This window comes from Microtus pennsylvanicus, chromosome 22 (assembly GCF_037038515.1).
Source record: "Microtus pennsylvanicus isolate mMicPen1 chromosome 22, mMicPen1.hap1, whole genome shotgun sequence".
Classification (NCBI taxonomy): Eukaryota; Metazoa; Chordata; class Mammalia; order Rodentia; family Cricetidae; genus Microtus; species Microtus pennsylvanicus.
Window position 1 is genome coordinate 33,735,233 of NC_134600.1, and position 16,746 is coordinate 33,751,978.

The 16,746-nt window shown below is 43.8% G+C and overlaps 1 protein-coding gene across 6 annotated transcripts in view; it reads left to right on the top strand.

The window, feature by feature from the left end:
• Magi2 (membrane associated guanylate kinase, WW and PDZ domain containing 2) overlaps nt 1-16,746 on the top strand; it is a 1,214,245-nt gene that overhangs the window by 951,204 nt on the left and 246,295 nt on the right. For all 6 annotated transcript variants that reach the window (XM_075955872.1, XM_075955873.1, XM_075955874.1 and 3 more), the window contains 2 exons: nt 5,150-5,271; nt 7,308-7,490. In XM_075955872.1, the coding sequence (XP_075811987.1) occupies nt 5,150-5,271; nt 7,308-7,490 (305 nt within the window). The remainder of the gene's footprint in view (nt 1-5,149; nt 5,272-7,307; nt 7,491-16,746) is intronic.

Genomic DNA, 16,746 nt, shown 5'->3' on the forward strand with positions numbered 1-16,746 from the left:
GGCTGGAGGACGAGTGGCTGTCTCCCTGGAGCCCCCAAAGCCTCTTCCAGTGTGGGGCTCACCCTTGTGAGCATGTCTATCATGATACCAAGCAGCTCTCCTAGTTAGAAATTCCTCTGAGCCAAATACCTTACTACAAAAAAATGTAAGTTTTTTCCCCATAGAATTTACATGTCTGGAAAGTTTCTCAGCCCTAAAGGATCACGTGGGTATTTACTCTAATGAAAGGTAACTGTGTCTATAAACAAGCGCCACCTTTCACATCCAGTTCAACTGTCCCAATATATACTTGGTGGAGGAGTGAAATGGGAAAACATGAGCATCCATCAGCTTTCATAATATCTGACTCCGTCTAAGCATTTATTCAAGAAATCTTTTCTGGGCACTGCCTATCACAGGCCTTGAGACAATAATCACTGCCACTACCTCAGCCATAACGAGATATTGAGTGTGTCTATTTCAAATGCAACTGAAAGCCATGATTCCCTCTTCCATGTTGACTCAAAGATCCAGTTCTCAATTGTCCACTACATTCAAGATGATAAAATTAATGTCCACCAAAGTCAAAATGACTCTAATAAGGATAAAATTAGGTGTGTGATGACCTAGGAAAACGGACAGAGAACAGGTAGGCTATGGAAGACTCAATACTTCAGTTGATTTCAAAGATACATCTTGGTGGTTGGGGGGTTTTGGTTTTTAAGTCTCTGGCATATATTTGAAAACCATTAACATCCTTACCATATAGTTGTTTAACAAACTTTCGTTGCCACCTCTTTGTTTGTTTTTACTCTTGGGGCCCACCACCTAGCTCCCAAACAAATACGCAGAGACTTGATCTTACTTGTGAATGCCCAGTGTTAGATTGCCTTGTTCTAGCCAGTTTTCCTAACTTGGCTTTTTATCTTACTTTGCTCTGTTCTACATTTTACCTTACTTTGTTCTTTATTCTACGTTTTGTCCCTTCTTACTCCCTGCCTGGTTGTGTGGCTGGTTGTGTGGCTGGGCGGCTGGCCCCTGGCATCCTCCTCTCTTTTCCTTTCCTCACTCCACCTCTTCCTTCTCTCTTCTCCTGCTTATCCTGTCTCCCCAGCAGCACCGCCTCTTTCTCTCCCCTGCCTCGCTATTGGCCATTCAGCTCTTTATTAGACCATCAGGTGTTTTAGACAGGCAGAGTAACACAGCTTCACAGAGTTACACAAATGCAGCATAAAAGAACGCCACACGTCTGTACATCATTAAACTAATGTTCCATGGCATGAAAGAATGTAACACATCCTCAGCTAATATTCCACAACAACAAATAGTTAAGTGCCTTTTGGTGTGTTAAATGTGTGGGACACAGCAATAAATACCACGCAGGGTCTTACATAAGCGTTCACAATGTAGGAAAGCACAGAAGCGTGATGATCCCTCATTAAAGCGCCAGAAGGAGGTTGGTAGAACCGTGACATTCACTGTTGTAAATATTAGTACCATTTAGGGCCCTATGATTCTGCTTCACAGAAACCTCCTCACCAAAGACTCGAAGAAAAAAGCCCAGAAAACTCAAATCACAGGAAGTCTTAAGGATATAATCCATGTCCTTGCTGACATGGGTTTGTCTTAAATATTCTAAAGGGAGTAGCTGTTTCTTCTCTCTTGTTAAGTTAGCAGTTTGAAAGTTCAACGTTGATTTACAGCGCAACTCTAGTAAACAACTAGGACCCTGTGATGCCAGTCTTTTCTGTTTATCTCTCACCTAGATTCAAATAATCTTACCTGGATTGTTGTTTACTTATTGTTCTTTAGAAATCTCTCAAATCTTCTCGCTGAGGATGTAATAAAGGATCTATTTGAACTCAACTAAACATTCCCCAGAAGAAGCATAATGCTGTCTAGGAAGGCCTCTGTGACCGGCTTAGGAAAGGGCTGGGGACATAGGAAAGGTCTTACAATGCCCCTGCCAGCATCATCATTAATATTAGCTGTAGTAAATAACAACCATTCAAAAAACACAAGACGGCACTTTACAGATGTTAGGTTCTTCCAGCTGTCTGCACTCTGCAGACACCTCTTACCCTCAGCAGTCAGGAAGTCGATGTTAACGTCCCCATTATATAGATAATGGTAGCATTGAATCAGCTCACTGTTTTATAACAAATCATCTAAGACTTACAAGAGAAAGGGTTTTTTTCCCCCCTTGAGTTTCAGAATCTGCTCTTTCTGACCATCTGTCCGTATTGTGCCAAGCCTGTGATGACGTGGTATATCACAATGAGAGAGGCAGAGGAGGCCACTTCTCCTCATAGCCAGGAAGTAAGAGAGGAAAACTTTTGTTTCACACTTTCTTGTGAGGGCATGCCCCAGTGATCCAGGACCTCTTGAAGGTCTCCACCACTCCCTATAGCACCAAACTGAGGACCATCCAAGGTTTTGACACACAAGCCTTCGGGGCATTTAAGGATCAATCTGTAAGAAAGATACAGATGATCAAAGAAAGGTTAGAAGTTGTCCCAAGATGCGACAGGAATCCTTTAATCAAGTATCGCACTATGGATATAGTAAATGTTACTTGAAAAAAAAAATGACTTTGAAAGGGGTATTGCCTATGAGAATTGCCCCAAGTGTGTCCAAAGCAAAGGACACCCAGAGTAAAAGAGCCAAAGATAAAGCTACAATATCATGTCAGGGAACCTTGAAGGATTTTGCTGACAAAGTTACCTGAGGATAGAAAGGAGAAGGAGCCTCCATCTCCAGCCTTCCTGATGCACAGTGACTCCAGCTTGAAGTTTTCCCAACAGCTTTTTGAAGCCCACAGAGCAGAGAGTAAGAATCGTTAAGAAAGAGCATTCCTAAAACCGCGCCTTTTCCTTTAAATAGAATGAGATTGGAGCAAGATTCCCGTGTTTCCTAGGTCCCCCACAAAGACTGTCATAATGGAGGTGATGGAAGAGATTAAAATATTGACAGGGCAGTGAAGGTGATGCGCATGATAAGAGCCGCCAGAAATCCCTGAACATGTCGATGTAAAAGCTGATGTGCTATCGGCGGTTACGTTTCATTCCCTCAACCATTGAAGTAAACAATATTGTGCCCATTTTGGAGAATAGTTTACTGAGACTCAGGTTTGACAAGCTACCAAAGGTTACTCAGCTACGCAGGAGCTAGATCGGAATGCAGGTCTGAGTGATGCTGAAATTGTCAGAGTGTCTGCCACCCCTCCCACAAGGAAAGCAATAGATACAACGCGGTCATCATTCTTACCAACCACCTCACCAGACATCTGATATATAATACAAGAGTGGTTGAGAGTTTATTTTAGCTCCTCTCTTCTCTGATGTGTAGCCTTAGGAAGTAAAATAGATGGTGTTTGTATGTGTGTGTGTATGTCAGAGAGAGAGACAGAGGAGAGAGGGAGAGAGATGGAGAGGGGAGGAGAGAGAGAGAGACAGTGAGCGTGCACGCGCGAGAGAGGTAGAGAAGGAGAGAGACAGAGAGATGGGGGAGAGAGGGAAACAGAGAGAGGGAGAAGGAGAAAGAGGGAGGGAGAGAAGGGGGAAGAGAGAATGTGTGTGTACAGGCATGTCATGTTAACTATATGTACTTGCCAATTTGAAATCACATATTTCATGCATGTAGAATGCATGCAGATAAGAAACCCTCTGCAGAAATAGACACGATGATTAAATTCTAGAACTTCACTGGCCTGGGCATGTGGTCTGTCTAGAATAAGTCACTGACCTGTCTGTATACTGTATTGCTAGTTCATTTGTATTCTAGTAAATAAGCTGGCCTGAGGATCAGAGAGTCAAACTGCCCCACCAGTCAAACAGACCAGACAGCGGTGACACACACTTCTGGGTTAACCCAGAAGCCACACTAGTTTGCCATAGAAACTGGGCTGTGCACGCCTTTAATCCCAGCCCTGGAGAAGATCGTAAAACAGAAGGAGACAGCTCTCAGACACAGTCTCCTTCTCAGATTCCTGGAGGCAGGATCGCCACTTTCTGCCTGAGGTTGCGGTAAGAACCAGTGGTTGCCTGCTTTGCTCTTTGGGCCTCCAGGCTGAACCCCAATGTCTCTCTCTGAGTTTTTATTCATCGTGCATCTGTGTCCCTATGTCGTTAATTATGGGAACCACATGCAGTTAGCTGTCAGCCCCTCTTAGAACCCTTCTTGCACCATGGTTTCAGAACACTTGAGAGCCAGAGATGGCTGTTCAGGGCAGCCCCTCTTAGACGTCTCAGCCACCACTAGTCAGCAAGGCTGCTGCCAGCTCTCCGCTCCTTAAACAACCTGTGATATAAGCACGCATATTTTCCTGGGATTAGCTGGGCTACCGTTGCTTCCCGTCCCTCCAGGTCTGTCTACTAGTTTGCCATCTCAACATGAAGAGGCTTTCCGCAGCAGGCATCCTACATAGGCATTCTGTCGCTAACGTGAGAATTCCCCCCCCCCACCCCCCCCCCGAATCCTGGCCTTTCCATCCAGGTCTCACGGCTCAAAGTATGCCCGGTGGGGCCAGTGAGATGACTCAGCAGGAGAAGGCACTAACCCGCAAATATCATAACATGTGTGTGATCCCCAGAACCTACATATTGGAGGGAGAGAACCAAGCCCCACACCGGCCAGTTGTTCTCTTGTGTATGGACAGTTGCACTCATCTTCCACACACACACAAACACACACACACACACACACACACACGCTAAATGCACGAACTGTTTTTACTCTTAGCTGCTGCTACATTGTCAGTGAATTCACCTCTCATTTACCCTGCTGACACCGAGACTCTACAAAGCTCGGATGACACACTTTTTGGAGCTATTCAGTCTCATTGATCATTTATTCGTAAGCGCCACACGCCTCTCACATGAACACAATAGGCCAGAAAGCTTGCCCCGGCTGGTTCCTTTGGCTGTCTCGTGCATGCAGTAAATAGAACAGCATTTGATAAGGGTCAGTGAGTGTTCTCGACTACCACAGAATTGTGTATCGTGCACAGGCCAGCCCCCCTCAGAAGCCTGGTGCATGCTGGGAGGGACATTTGATGGTAATCGGATAAGGTGTCCCTCAACCTCCTGCTCTCCCATAGGGTCACGCGTCCGTCCGTTCTCCTAAATGACTTTGTTTCACCGCGATCCTGATTGGAAATTTTCTCTTTCAGCCACATAAATAGAAGAACCCAGTTTGAAAACCCCGTCCTGGAAGCAAAAAGGAAGCTGCAGCAACAGAACATGCCCCACCCAGAACTCGGAACAAAGCCGCTGCAGGCCCCAGGTTTCCGAGGTATTGTATCTGGCAGCACACAGGGACGCAAGAGGAAATGTTGTTTGGGGGATTGTTTGTTCTTCCTGTAGGAGGGCCTGATAAAAATGCCTGCTTTGACTTCTCTAGACCGGTCCAGCAGGTTTACCTGGATGCTCACACCATTTTTAAACTAAAGCCTTTAGCTACCGCAAACTATGCTAAGAGCACTGGGCAGTCCCTTAAAGGAATTTTACGTGTTGCCTGATGAGACATTGGTATTGGGGCAAGAAACTGCAGAGAGTCTCTGAAAAACGGAGCATGGGAATGAGGCTTCTTTTCCTTTGTGACAGTAGGCCTCTCACCAGCGACATTACCTAGGCCCAAATCCATCTTCCCCCGCACTGGCCCGGAGAGGTCCCGCAGTGTGAATGACTTGTCTTACTATCTGCTGGACCACAGAGGGACACCCTGGCCACTCGGTATGTCCCAGGGCCGCTTGCGGACCTGACTGCACCGGGGAGCCACCCCGCGGGATGAGGGGCTGCACACTTTCCCTCCACGTCTGCGCTTCTACTAAACTAAAACAAACACACAAACCGTGAGAGGCTGACGTCTGCCTGGTAGCGGGGGTCCGGGTCACATGCTTCCCCGCCACATGCGCGCAGCACTCTGCAGCGAATGTAAAGGTCTCATGGAGCGTTAAGCTCCACCTATATAAGCCCCGCTTCCGTGACGAGAAGCAGAGATGATTACATGTGGGGTTCTGTAAATTGCATTTTAAAGAGACGTTTAATAAAGATAATTTGTGGCAGGTAAATGGACAGATAAATTAGAATTTCATCATAACGGCTCACTGTTTGATAGCTCATCCTCTGAAACCGAAAACGCGACAGTGAGATTATTGTGCGAAAAATGTGACTGAGCTCCTACTTAGAGTTTGGCTACTATGAGAAGCAGATCATACCAACCTCACAGAGGATATGAGATGCTTATCCCCAAAGCTACGTGTGATGCCGGTCCTTGTAACCCTAGCACAGCGAAAGCTGAGGCAGGGGGACCAAGAGTCCAAGGCCCCTTGGATTACAAAGCAAACCTGTCTCAACAAAGTATTTAGAATAAAATACTTAAAACCCTGTGGTCTACCAACTATGCTAGCAGGCAGAGTAAAATACTTGTCACAAGCGAAATTTAAGAAATAATTAATTCTGCTTCCTCGTGTGACAGTTCTTTTAAAGCGTTAGATGTGCTTGGAACCCTATTTATTAGAACTCGTAGCTGGAAAATTCCGTCATATGACAAATGAGTGGCCAGACTCACTGAGTGGGTTCACGTAATGTTCAGATCATTTGGGCCATACGATTGGAATATGTCAACCTATTACAAAAAAAAAAAAATGTCACCTTTACATTCACAACCTTCTAGAGACACTGGCTTGCTTTTTGCTCACTCTTCAGAGTGTGCTAAACACTCTCTGGTCAGGAGAGCTGTAACTGAATTCCTGACATCACACAGCACAGCCGTGGGAACAAAAATTAACTCAGTCCCACATCCAGGTCGGCTCGCTAAGCAATTTGAGCGTACACCCAAGGTGGGCCGCTTCTCTGTCGGTGTGACCCGCACATGTTTCATGTCTTTAAACCAGTCTGGTTGCTTTTCTACCCCACGCGATGAAGGCTCTGTACCGGAGCAGCCTCTCACGCTGCCCTCTTCTCTAAGAACGCTCAGAAGTAGAGAGTTATGAGGCAGGGGCTGGAGAGATGGCTCAGCGGTTGAGAGAGTCGTAAATCACATGTTATTTGAAGGCTGTCTTGCCAGTTGATCGCCCCTTTCAACCTCTAGAAGGTTGATTTCAAGGAAGCACATCCTGAACCGCCGCTCTCCAGCCACAGCCTTGCCTGACTTCCTGGATGTTTGGGATGGCTCTGCATCTGTAGGACAATGCTCCTCCCCAAGTGGCCACAATTCTCCACGCCAGCCTCCCTCATTCGCAGGGATTGCTCCTGGGTGCTTGACTGTTCTCTGATAACTTGTCTTAAAAATGCCTTTCCCTTTTTAACTTGTGTTGGCCGATGTAGAAAAGCCGCTCTTCACCCGGGATGCGTCCCAACTGAAGGGGACATTCCTCAGCACCACCCTCAAGAAGAGCAACATGGGCTTTGGATTCACTATCATTGGTGGCGATGAGCCGGACGAGTTCCTCCAGGTGAAAAGCGTGATCCCGGATGGGCCCGCGGCGCAAGATGGGAAAATGGAGACAGGTAAGCTCCCTGGAGCCTGGGAATTGGCTCTGCAGCGACTCTTTTTCTGTAAACAAGATGTGGAGATGGCTTTGTGGCTTAATTCCAAAGGCAAAGGTCACTTTGGTGTAGAAAATGTCAAGTCATAGGTTCCCTGCTTTAGATTTTGAGCAGAAGTCACCTGTAAACAACCTGGAGATTCGATTTCTGTCTCACTTCTCAGACTGGTCCCTCTGTTCCCTGGTCCAGCAGACACTAGAGCCGGCCTTCTTCTGAGTTGTCGCTGGCTCCTTCTTAGGGATGAGGTCAGCATCTCACACTTTGCTAACTCATATTCAGTCGCTGATACTTTTAAGCCTGTGTTAATCCTTCAGTATTCATATGCTGAATTGTTGGGGTCAGATATTTACGTGTGTATGCACATCTTATAGAGGAAAATCACAAAAACATTACTTTTAATATGTCCCTATACAGTGTTTTAATGTGTTTTTTTTCTAGTCACTATCAGTTGGATTTCATATATAATTACTTGTATGTCTATCTAAATTATAACAGAAATTAATTTCACATGGAAATAAAGACCCAGATTGTTAAGAACAGAGAAAACAAAATATGAAAAGTTCCCAGAGTTTAAAAAAAAAAAGTAATGAGATCAGTCTGATTTAACAGTCTGACTTGTGATTCGCTTACCTGACCCAAGAATGAGTTTCATAATTTACAAATAGTAATTTCCTTACGTGGGAAAAAATAAATTAAATTTGATCATCTGTTTATAAAACACCTATTCATATTTTTGTGGTGTTATTTTAAAGTCCTTTAGGTCGTATTGAAAGTATTGTGATTATACCTGAAAAAGAGATAAAGCCCATCACCATTTTTGCATTTCCTTTTACCTTGATTCAATTAATGCCCTCAACTTTCTGAATGGAGCCTGTGAGATGCCCAAGTTAGAGAACTGAGTTAGACAAGTTCTACCATGGATGTGATTCTATATTTATGAACTGAATTGTTTCCATGAGTCCAAAAGGCATTTGTCTGAGAAGAGAAGACATAAAATTGAGGTCTTTATTTGAATTTGCTCATTTTTAAAGTTGCCAAAGCTTTATCACTATTTGCTAGTTTCTTTGTGCCTGTCTTTTCCCAAGAATCCTATGTGAGTATATATTTCAATACTACTCACCAGCAGGGACTAAAGTGTATGACACAGTCTGGGTCTCCACACAGACGTTTGACCTTCACACCACCTTCAAAGACCAGATGTGAGCCCTAGGGCCCACACTGCAGTGAATGGCCAAATATCTAAGAGCACACGGAGAGCTCAAGCTGGACTTGATGGTTTGGGGTTTTCTTTTTATAGGTGGAAAGGTAAATGGTGCGTATCTGGGAGACTTTGGCAGAGAAGGGTGACGTAATGCAATACGCTGTGTCTGTATTAAAAAAAAGTATCTTTGAACTTCAAAACGCATTACATTTTGAAAACACAATTGATTTAAAACTCATGTGTACATAATTTCCTACAAGAGTCGGCGTCCAGCACCACAGTTTACCCAGAGAGGTTTAGAAGGCACTCACACTCCCCTGCCACGCTCCCAACCCTTAAACACTGCAACAGCTGAAAACGCTCTTACGATACGCTGTTAGGAAAAAAGCAAGTTATGGGATTCAGCTTGTTTTGACAGAGAAAGCATCCCAGGGCTCTTGAACTTCTGCTAAATATTTGACAAATCCATTTTGCCAAGGTAAATGAGTTAATTACTTTTCTATGATCTATCCCAGAATTCATGTTTCAAAATTAGGAAAGAAAGTAGAAAACCAAACACAAACATTTATACAATGAGGTTTTTTTTCCTTCTCCGCCTTAATTCTCTAATTTGCCACACCTGGGCTAAGACTCATCCACAGCAAAGAAAACCCCCAAATCAGCTCTTAACAGAGAGGAAAGAACCAAAACCCTAAGCCTGCTCAGAATCTCCTATTGAGTCTGCTCTTGGTGTGTTTAGCAGACACCTCCCCAGCCTCCCGCTCCTGGACATTGAATTATACCAAGGCTACAAAGACATGATAAGAGGAATGCACTTCCAGGTAGCTTACATCTAGAAGGGGCTTTAGATCCACCAGCAATACAACACTCCTTCATCAGGAGAGAGGGGAACTAAATAACAAAAATTTTTAAAAAGGAGTGTGCTGTAACATTTTATTGAACATTTGGACGCATGGTAATTTGTCTTATTAGGAAAAAATTTAATTAAACAAAACATAATGCTCTTTAAATATTCAGAAATACATATTCACATCTAGTCACAAGAAAATTTTAACACATGTAAGTGTATTTCTACAAAATTGAACAAGTTATGATAAAGAAGAATTGCCCTTTGGTTCAGCGAATATTTGGTGAAGGTCTGTGCACGGCAAGCATTCTGCTAATTAATGAGGAGGCAAAGGCGAAAGACAAATGTTTCTATCCCCGCAGCATCTGCAGTGCAAACAGAGATGATGAATGATATGAATGATATGTTGGTGGATGTGTATACCAGTGCAATAATAAAAATACATGCCTAAGTAATGAAATGGTGCAGAGGAAGAAGGTGTCAACTTTGGCAGGAGAAACCCTCCCTGGATGAGGGCTTTAAAAGATGAATAGATGTTTGCTGGCCTGCCAAGTGGGGAGAGCTGTTGGAAGACAGGCACACGCAAGAGTATCAGGAAAACCTGAGAGAGGTTTGCAAACCCTCGGTGTGTGTGAGTGTTTTCACTTGGGTGTACTTGCGGTGAAGTTCAGAGTCACAAACGGGAACGATTAACTACGCTTACAATGTACACCAAAGAACTATAGACGGTCATATTTCCTAAAGTTCTAAAAGTCATAAACATGCACATATCCTGTCCTAAACTCTGGAATAAATTCTCAACCAATTAAGCACAAGCCTTGCTCTGTAGCTGACGCCGTTCAGATCTAACATACTGCCGGGTAAATAACAGGCACTGATTCTGGATTCCTTTATTTGGAGAAACTGAACCCAGGGTTTTGTGTATGATAGGTGGGTGCTGCTTCCAGCAGCAGGTGTAAGCATTGGATGGATGGAATGGATGGATGGATGGATGGATGGATGGATGGATGGATGGATGGGTGGATGGGTGGATGGGTGGATGGGATGGATGGGTGGGTGGGTGGGTGGATGGATGGATGGATGGGTGGGATGGATGGATGGGTGGATGGATGGAGATGGATGGGTGGATGGATGGGATGGATGGGTGGGATGGATGGATGGACGGGTGTGATGGATGGATGGATGGGATAGATGGAATGGATGGATGGATGGATTGGCTGGGATGGATGTATTGGATGGGATGGATGAATGAATGGATGGATGCATGCATGCATGGATTGTATGCATGGAAGGGGGATAGATGGAAGTATGGGTGATGTTTAATGAAGAAGTGCCATTTGAATTTTGAATACCTGTCTTGTAATAGAGCCTAGGCAATATTGTTAAGTAAGATAACTCACCACAAAAACAAAATCAAACCCAGTTTTGGTCTTCTACATGGCATGTTATAAACAGGTATATTCGAGAATAAATTGTTCTATTTTTTAAATAATAACTTTACATATTAAAGAAGCTTTAAAACTAACAAAAGTAAATATTATAGAGATTAGAGGACAGTAACTGGTGTTTGAAATGAGTGGTCTCACGTGATGCTGAAATAAACACGGAAACAGTCTAATCAACATTTTTAGCTTTTGGTTACCTCCAGCTTAGGGAAACATGTCAGTACCTTGCTTCGGAAACAAACAATGTTTCCCTAGGGCTCTGCATCACATCAAAGAGAGAACAGGGAATTCTTTCTCAGTTGGTAGTGACTTCCGGCTAGTAGAGGACGGGGCGAATGCAAGGGTAGCGCCCCCAGGCCAACCCTCTGGTTGCTTTCGGACAGCTGAGCCAGTTCCCAGTGGTTCTGTAATGCTCCAGAAGGTTTCTCAAAAGACGTTACTGTGATGCCCAAGGACTGTCTAATACTGACTATTAAGTGTTCTACACAATCTGGAAATCAGGTACCACAGGCCCTGGTAATATCCTTATAAGTATTTTTGTATCTTTGCATCCTAAGTGAATACTGTTCAAAGCATTCTAAACTCAGGTTGGATATAACATAGCTCACAGAGGCCACAGAGTCTGAAAGGTGTTTAGCTACCATCCTCTGTTGAATAGCTTTCTTGCTGCGTGATGGTTTGTGTTTCTCCCCAGGCTGATGTTGAATCAGTGTTCCAGTGGTTACCAGTGTGTGAGGAGGAAGAACCCATGAGCTTGCTCTAGAGACCAGGGAGAAGTGATGAAGTCACAATGTTAGTTTTTTGTTATTTTTTGCATATCGTCTGCTTTATTATTCAGGTCACAAATAAGCACCGTGAAGGATGGAGCTGCCGGCACCCTTAGCCCCTGGCAGTTCTTCATTCGAATAGATCAGTAGTACTAGCTGCTCGCTACCTCAGTATCCGAGTTTACGAAAGTAGGGGTACCCAGGTAGTTCTGCCATTCTTGGTAAGGTGTGTGTGTGTGTGTGGTCTGCACATATGTGTGCAGTTACATGTTTCAGAAGACTGACATCAAAACGCCTTCCTCTGTCATGCTCCACCCCCTCTTTTTTTCTTTCCAGACAAGGTCTCTCACTGAACCCCGTTCTTACTGATTCTTCTAGACCAGCTAGCCTTGGAGCTCCAGGGCCCCTCTTGTCTGTACTTTCCAACACTGGCTCAGAGGATCATGCTGCTACATTTGGTTCTTCACATGTGGTGGGAATTTGAACACCAGTCGCATGCTTGGGTAACAAGCAGTTTAACGCAGTAAACCTCTACACGGTCTGCTTGGTAATTTTTTTTTTTAAATGAAGATTCTTATGCCCACAGACCTGCTAATTCCAGATTCCAAGAAATGGGATTTGGGATGAACATTTACATCCTTGTAATTTTGTCGAAGCAATATGTTCACAAACTAAAAAACTAGCATGAAAATATTTATAGTGAACAAAATCTTTTTTTACCTCTTCTTCCCATCCTCCAGGCGTACATCCCAAGAGGCAGCTAATTCGTTTCTGGCATGTCCAGCCTTTTGGTGTTGCAAGACAACATTACCATCTACAAAATTTGTGTTTAAGAACCTGAAACTGAATTACTTTGAAAAATTCTCATTTTAAGTAGCTTTACAATTTTGTGCTGAGTTATCCTCGTCTGCATGACTCATGAGGTCTTTCTCAGCAACAGTCCCCTTAACAGTTCAGACATGACTCCTGTTTCTGTCCACTGAGCAGAAGATGGTGCTTTGCTCTCTTACACCGCATGGAGTATCACACATTTTCCTTAGCATTTCTGCTACCGATTTTAGAAAACTGTAAGATTTTCATACTCTCTTGTATGTCGAGTTGGTTCAGTGACCTCAGTGGCACAACATCAATACAGCTTCTGTCACACACCTTTGTAAAGCTTCCCATGGCACACACCTTTAATCCCAGCGCTTAGAAGGCAGAGACAAGAGGAACTCTGTGAGTTCAAACCAGCCTGGTCTACAGAGTGAGTTACAGGACAGCCAGGGCTACACAGGGAAACCCTGTCTTGGGAGAGGAGTCCCGTTGTGATTTTTTCTTGTTGCAATAGCTTTCTTTAAAATTTCTCACTTTTCAGGACTGAAACGATGATCCCATGTGTATGACTATTTGTTGTAAGCAAGGAACCTCAGCTTAGATGGCCAACACATGACTGTCACCCAAGACAGTTCACAGGGGACAGAAACAGGCATATCCCAAGACTTCACTGGCCAAGCAGTCTAGCCCAAAGAGCAATTTTCAGTGCAGTGAGAGACCCTGTCTCCAGTCAGCAACTTGAAGTGCAATAGAGGAAAACACACAATGTCTTACCCTCGACTTCTCACGCATGTGCACTGGTAAATACACAACATGTCAAACTAAGATATGTTACATGATTACATGCACGCACGCATACAGACATCTCACCCCTACCCCCAAGCCATTCCAGAGGGTCCATTTGGATAGAGAGAAGCATGTCTTGCCTGTCCTACCTTGTCCTGCAGTGGCCACAACTTTTCCTTCTGCCTCCGCTATGTGCAGGCCACATTGCCGTCCTCCCCATTTGCCCGCCATTTATGTCATTTCTTTAGAGCACAGTTCTCGTGTGCCCGATGAAACCAGTTGTCCTTATTTAAAAGTGACTTTTGTTTACAAAAATGAAAGAAAAAGGTGTCATAGCTTTATTGGTTTATTTCCAGGTTTTCTATTCTGTTCGGTTTGTCTACTGGTCTGGCGTTATGCCAGCCCCAGACTTCTTTACCGCTACAGCTCTGTAGTATAATTTGAGGTATTGCAATACATCCAGCCGTGTTCTTGCTCCATAGAGTTGTTTTTTTTTTTGTCCCATATAAATTCTTGGGTTGTTTTTTTGTTCTAGTTCTGTAAAGTAAAATAACAGAATTCTGCCTAATATATCACTTTCCACAATGTTAATTCTTTCAGGTAAGGAGTTTGGGAAATCAAATCTTTCTACTGTCTAGTTATTGTCTAGTGTTTTCTTTGATTTCCTTCCTCAGAAACTTGAGATTTTCACTGTGGAAGCCTTTCACTTCCTTATTAGGCTTATTCATGGGTACATTATTGGTTTTGTTTTGAGCTATTTTAATGATGTATTTTCTCCTAATGCATTTATCTGTGAGTTCATTTGTGGTGTACATGGAAGTTACTGAATGTTATTTGAGACCTACGTTTGCATCTGATTATAAGGCAAGAGCAGAATATGGAATTATAGTCTGATTTCTGGGGAGTGTGTGTGTGTGTGTGTGTGTGTGTGTGTGTGTGTGTGTGTCTTCACATGCTTGTCTATATACATATGGAGGCCAGAGTCAATATCAGGCATCTTTTGTTGCCTGATGATAGCATCTCTCACTGAACCCAGACTTCACTACTTCAGGGAGACTAGATGTCCACAAGCCCAGGGGATCCTCCTTGTCTTCACGTCCCCACAGGAGGAGTGTAGGCATGTGCTAACACGCTCTGCATCTTAACATGGGTTCTGGGGACTCCAATGGAAGTCCTCATGCTTGATTAGCCAGCTCATCTCCACAGCCTTTCTGAAGTTTTATTTGGTTTTCCTCTGAGATTCCCTTCCTCTCTGGCTTGAGATGCACAGTAGAGGCTCTGCATGCAGGTATACAGCAAAACACACCTTCTGTAAATGTTTGCCATGTGTTTTATAATCCCTAGCCTTTCGGGACCTCTATGGATCAACCAAGACTCTATCTTGTTCACATGTTTCTACCCACCAAGAGAACACTGGAGCGAGAGGTAGCAAACCCTTCTCAGATGAGTCAAAGAGTAAATCCTAACAGTTCAACTTTGCCATCTAGAAAGTAGCCCGAGATAACACAGTAACAAATGGGTGTGTTCATTTGTTCTTTTCTACGTAGTGCTCCGGTCAACCTATCAGGTTCCGTTCATTGATGTGGGTGGTTAATATTAAGATGTTCCCTAAAGAGGACATAGTTAATGTGTCTGTGTTTCATCTCTTGAGCTACAGCCTTAGAATCTGAAATACAGTGCCCTCTGTGTTCTGAGTACCTTCACATATTAAACAGATTACAGCATCTGCAGCCTCTCCTCCCTGATCTCCATGTATTTTATGTTCAGAATTGCTTTGAAGGAGCGTTTATGAATAGTTTGTCCCCAAAGACTAACTTTTGATGTTAAGTCTATGGGCATTTTCCCTAAAGGAAAAAAAAAGAATCCTTATGTTTATCTTTCGTATTAAACATGTAAACATTCTGAGACATTGAATGTGAGCAATTTCTTACTCTTTGGGAATTTTGATATCATTTAAGAAACCTCCATCCACAGCTGTAATTTCTGAAATCATAGCTGCCCCATTTGCTTGGGGGAGCAGCGACTCACAAGAGACCTCTCCCACCTTGTAAACGGTGGCTTCCCATCTCCTCCCTGCTGCCCACTCAGTACTGGTGTCATCCAAACGATGACGGCCCAATGGCTTCAATATCCAATAAATTCAATAAAAACCCAGTGACTTTAGATATCCTCCAATAAGCCATGAGAAGGCCTACAAAGTTTTTTAAATGACTTCTATAACCTATTTTCTCGCCACCTCCTGATGTGCTTGGACTCATTGCAGGCTCCTTTTGAGTTCTAGACATGCTCTTTGGTGGTCTCTTCCCATCACTGCCTTCTTCCTTCTTACGGGGGATTTTATTGGGTCAGCCAGTGTTTATCATCACCTCCACCTGTGTTTCCACGCAGGGTGTGTAAAATGGTCTGGTGATGTTCTCACTTTTTTTTTCAATTGACAGAATCAAATGGAATGACCAAAATTGTTTTTTTTTCCTAGTTTGCTAAAGTGCCTTTTAATTTTCTGTTGCTACATTACAAGTTGTGCCAAGTTCAGTGATATAGAGGAATAGTCCACTATTTGCCCATGATTCTTGAAACTCTTCTTGTAACAAGAGGCCTTGCATGCCATATAAGTGGCTACTTCCCATCTCCTCTTCAGGATATGCACGAGTGTCTTCATGTGGAAACTCCACTCCCCACTCCCAGGGATGGGTCATACAAGGTGGATTGTTCCCATGTTAATGACTCTGCTGGAATGGTGATAATAGCTGAGATCTAACCAGGCATCTCATTCAACATGCTCTCAAATGAAGGCTGGCTTGAGCGTCCTACAGTAACTTAGGGTTACCCAGCAGACAGAGGAAAGCTGCCGTGCCTCTTCAGGGCTAGAGTTGGCACGGCATGGGTCTACTTTATTCTCTTAACCAGAGAGTTTCAAGTCAGCCCAGACTCAGAGGGAAGTAGATACGCTTCACTATTGATTGGAAAGGGGGCAAGAAAGTAGAGCCATATTTTCATCTACTCGGGATCTTTCCAGTACAAGTTGTTCTGGTTATTCAGACTCTTCTGAGAAAACTGCCTCTTACCTCCATGGGAGCCCATGTTTCCTCTCACAGTCTCCCATTTCCCCTTCCCCTCCTCTGTAGAGCTAATGACAGGTGACACACACTTAAGTCACTCTCCTTTTAGCTTTATTTATCCAATAAAAATAACTTGATGCAGTTCTTTAATAGCTTGAGAATTTCACATTTGAGTCTTGTAAGTGTGTCATTTCTGCCCCTCCAACTCCTCCATGCTCCCCCACTCTCAACTTTATGACCTCTGCTTCCTTATTGGAGAGAGAGAGAGAGAGAGAGAGAGAGAGAGAGAGAGAGAG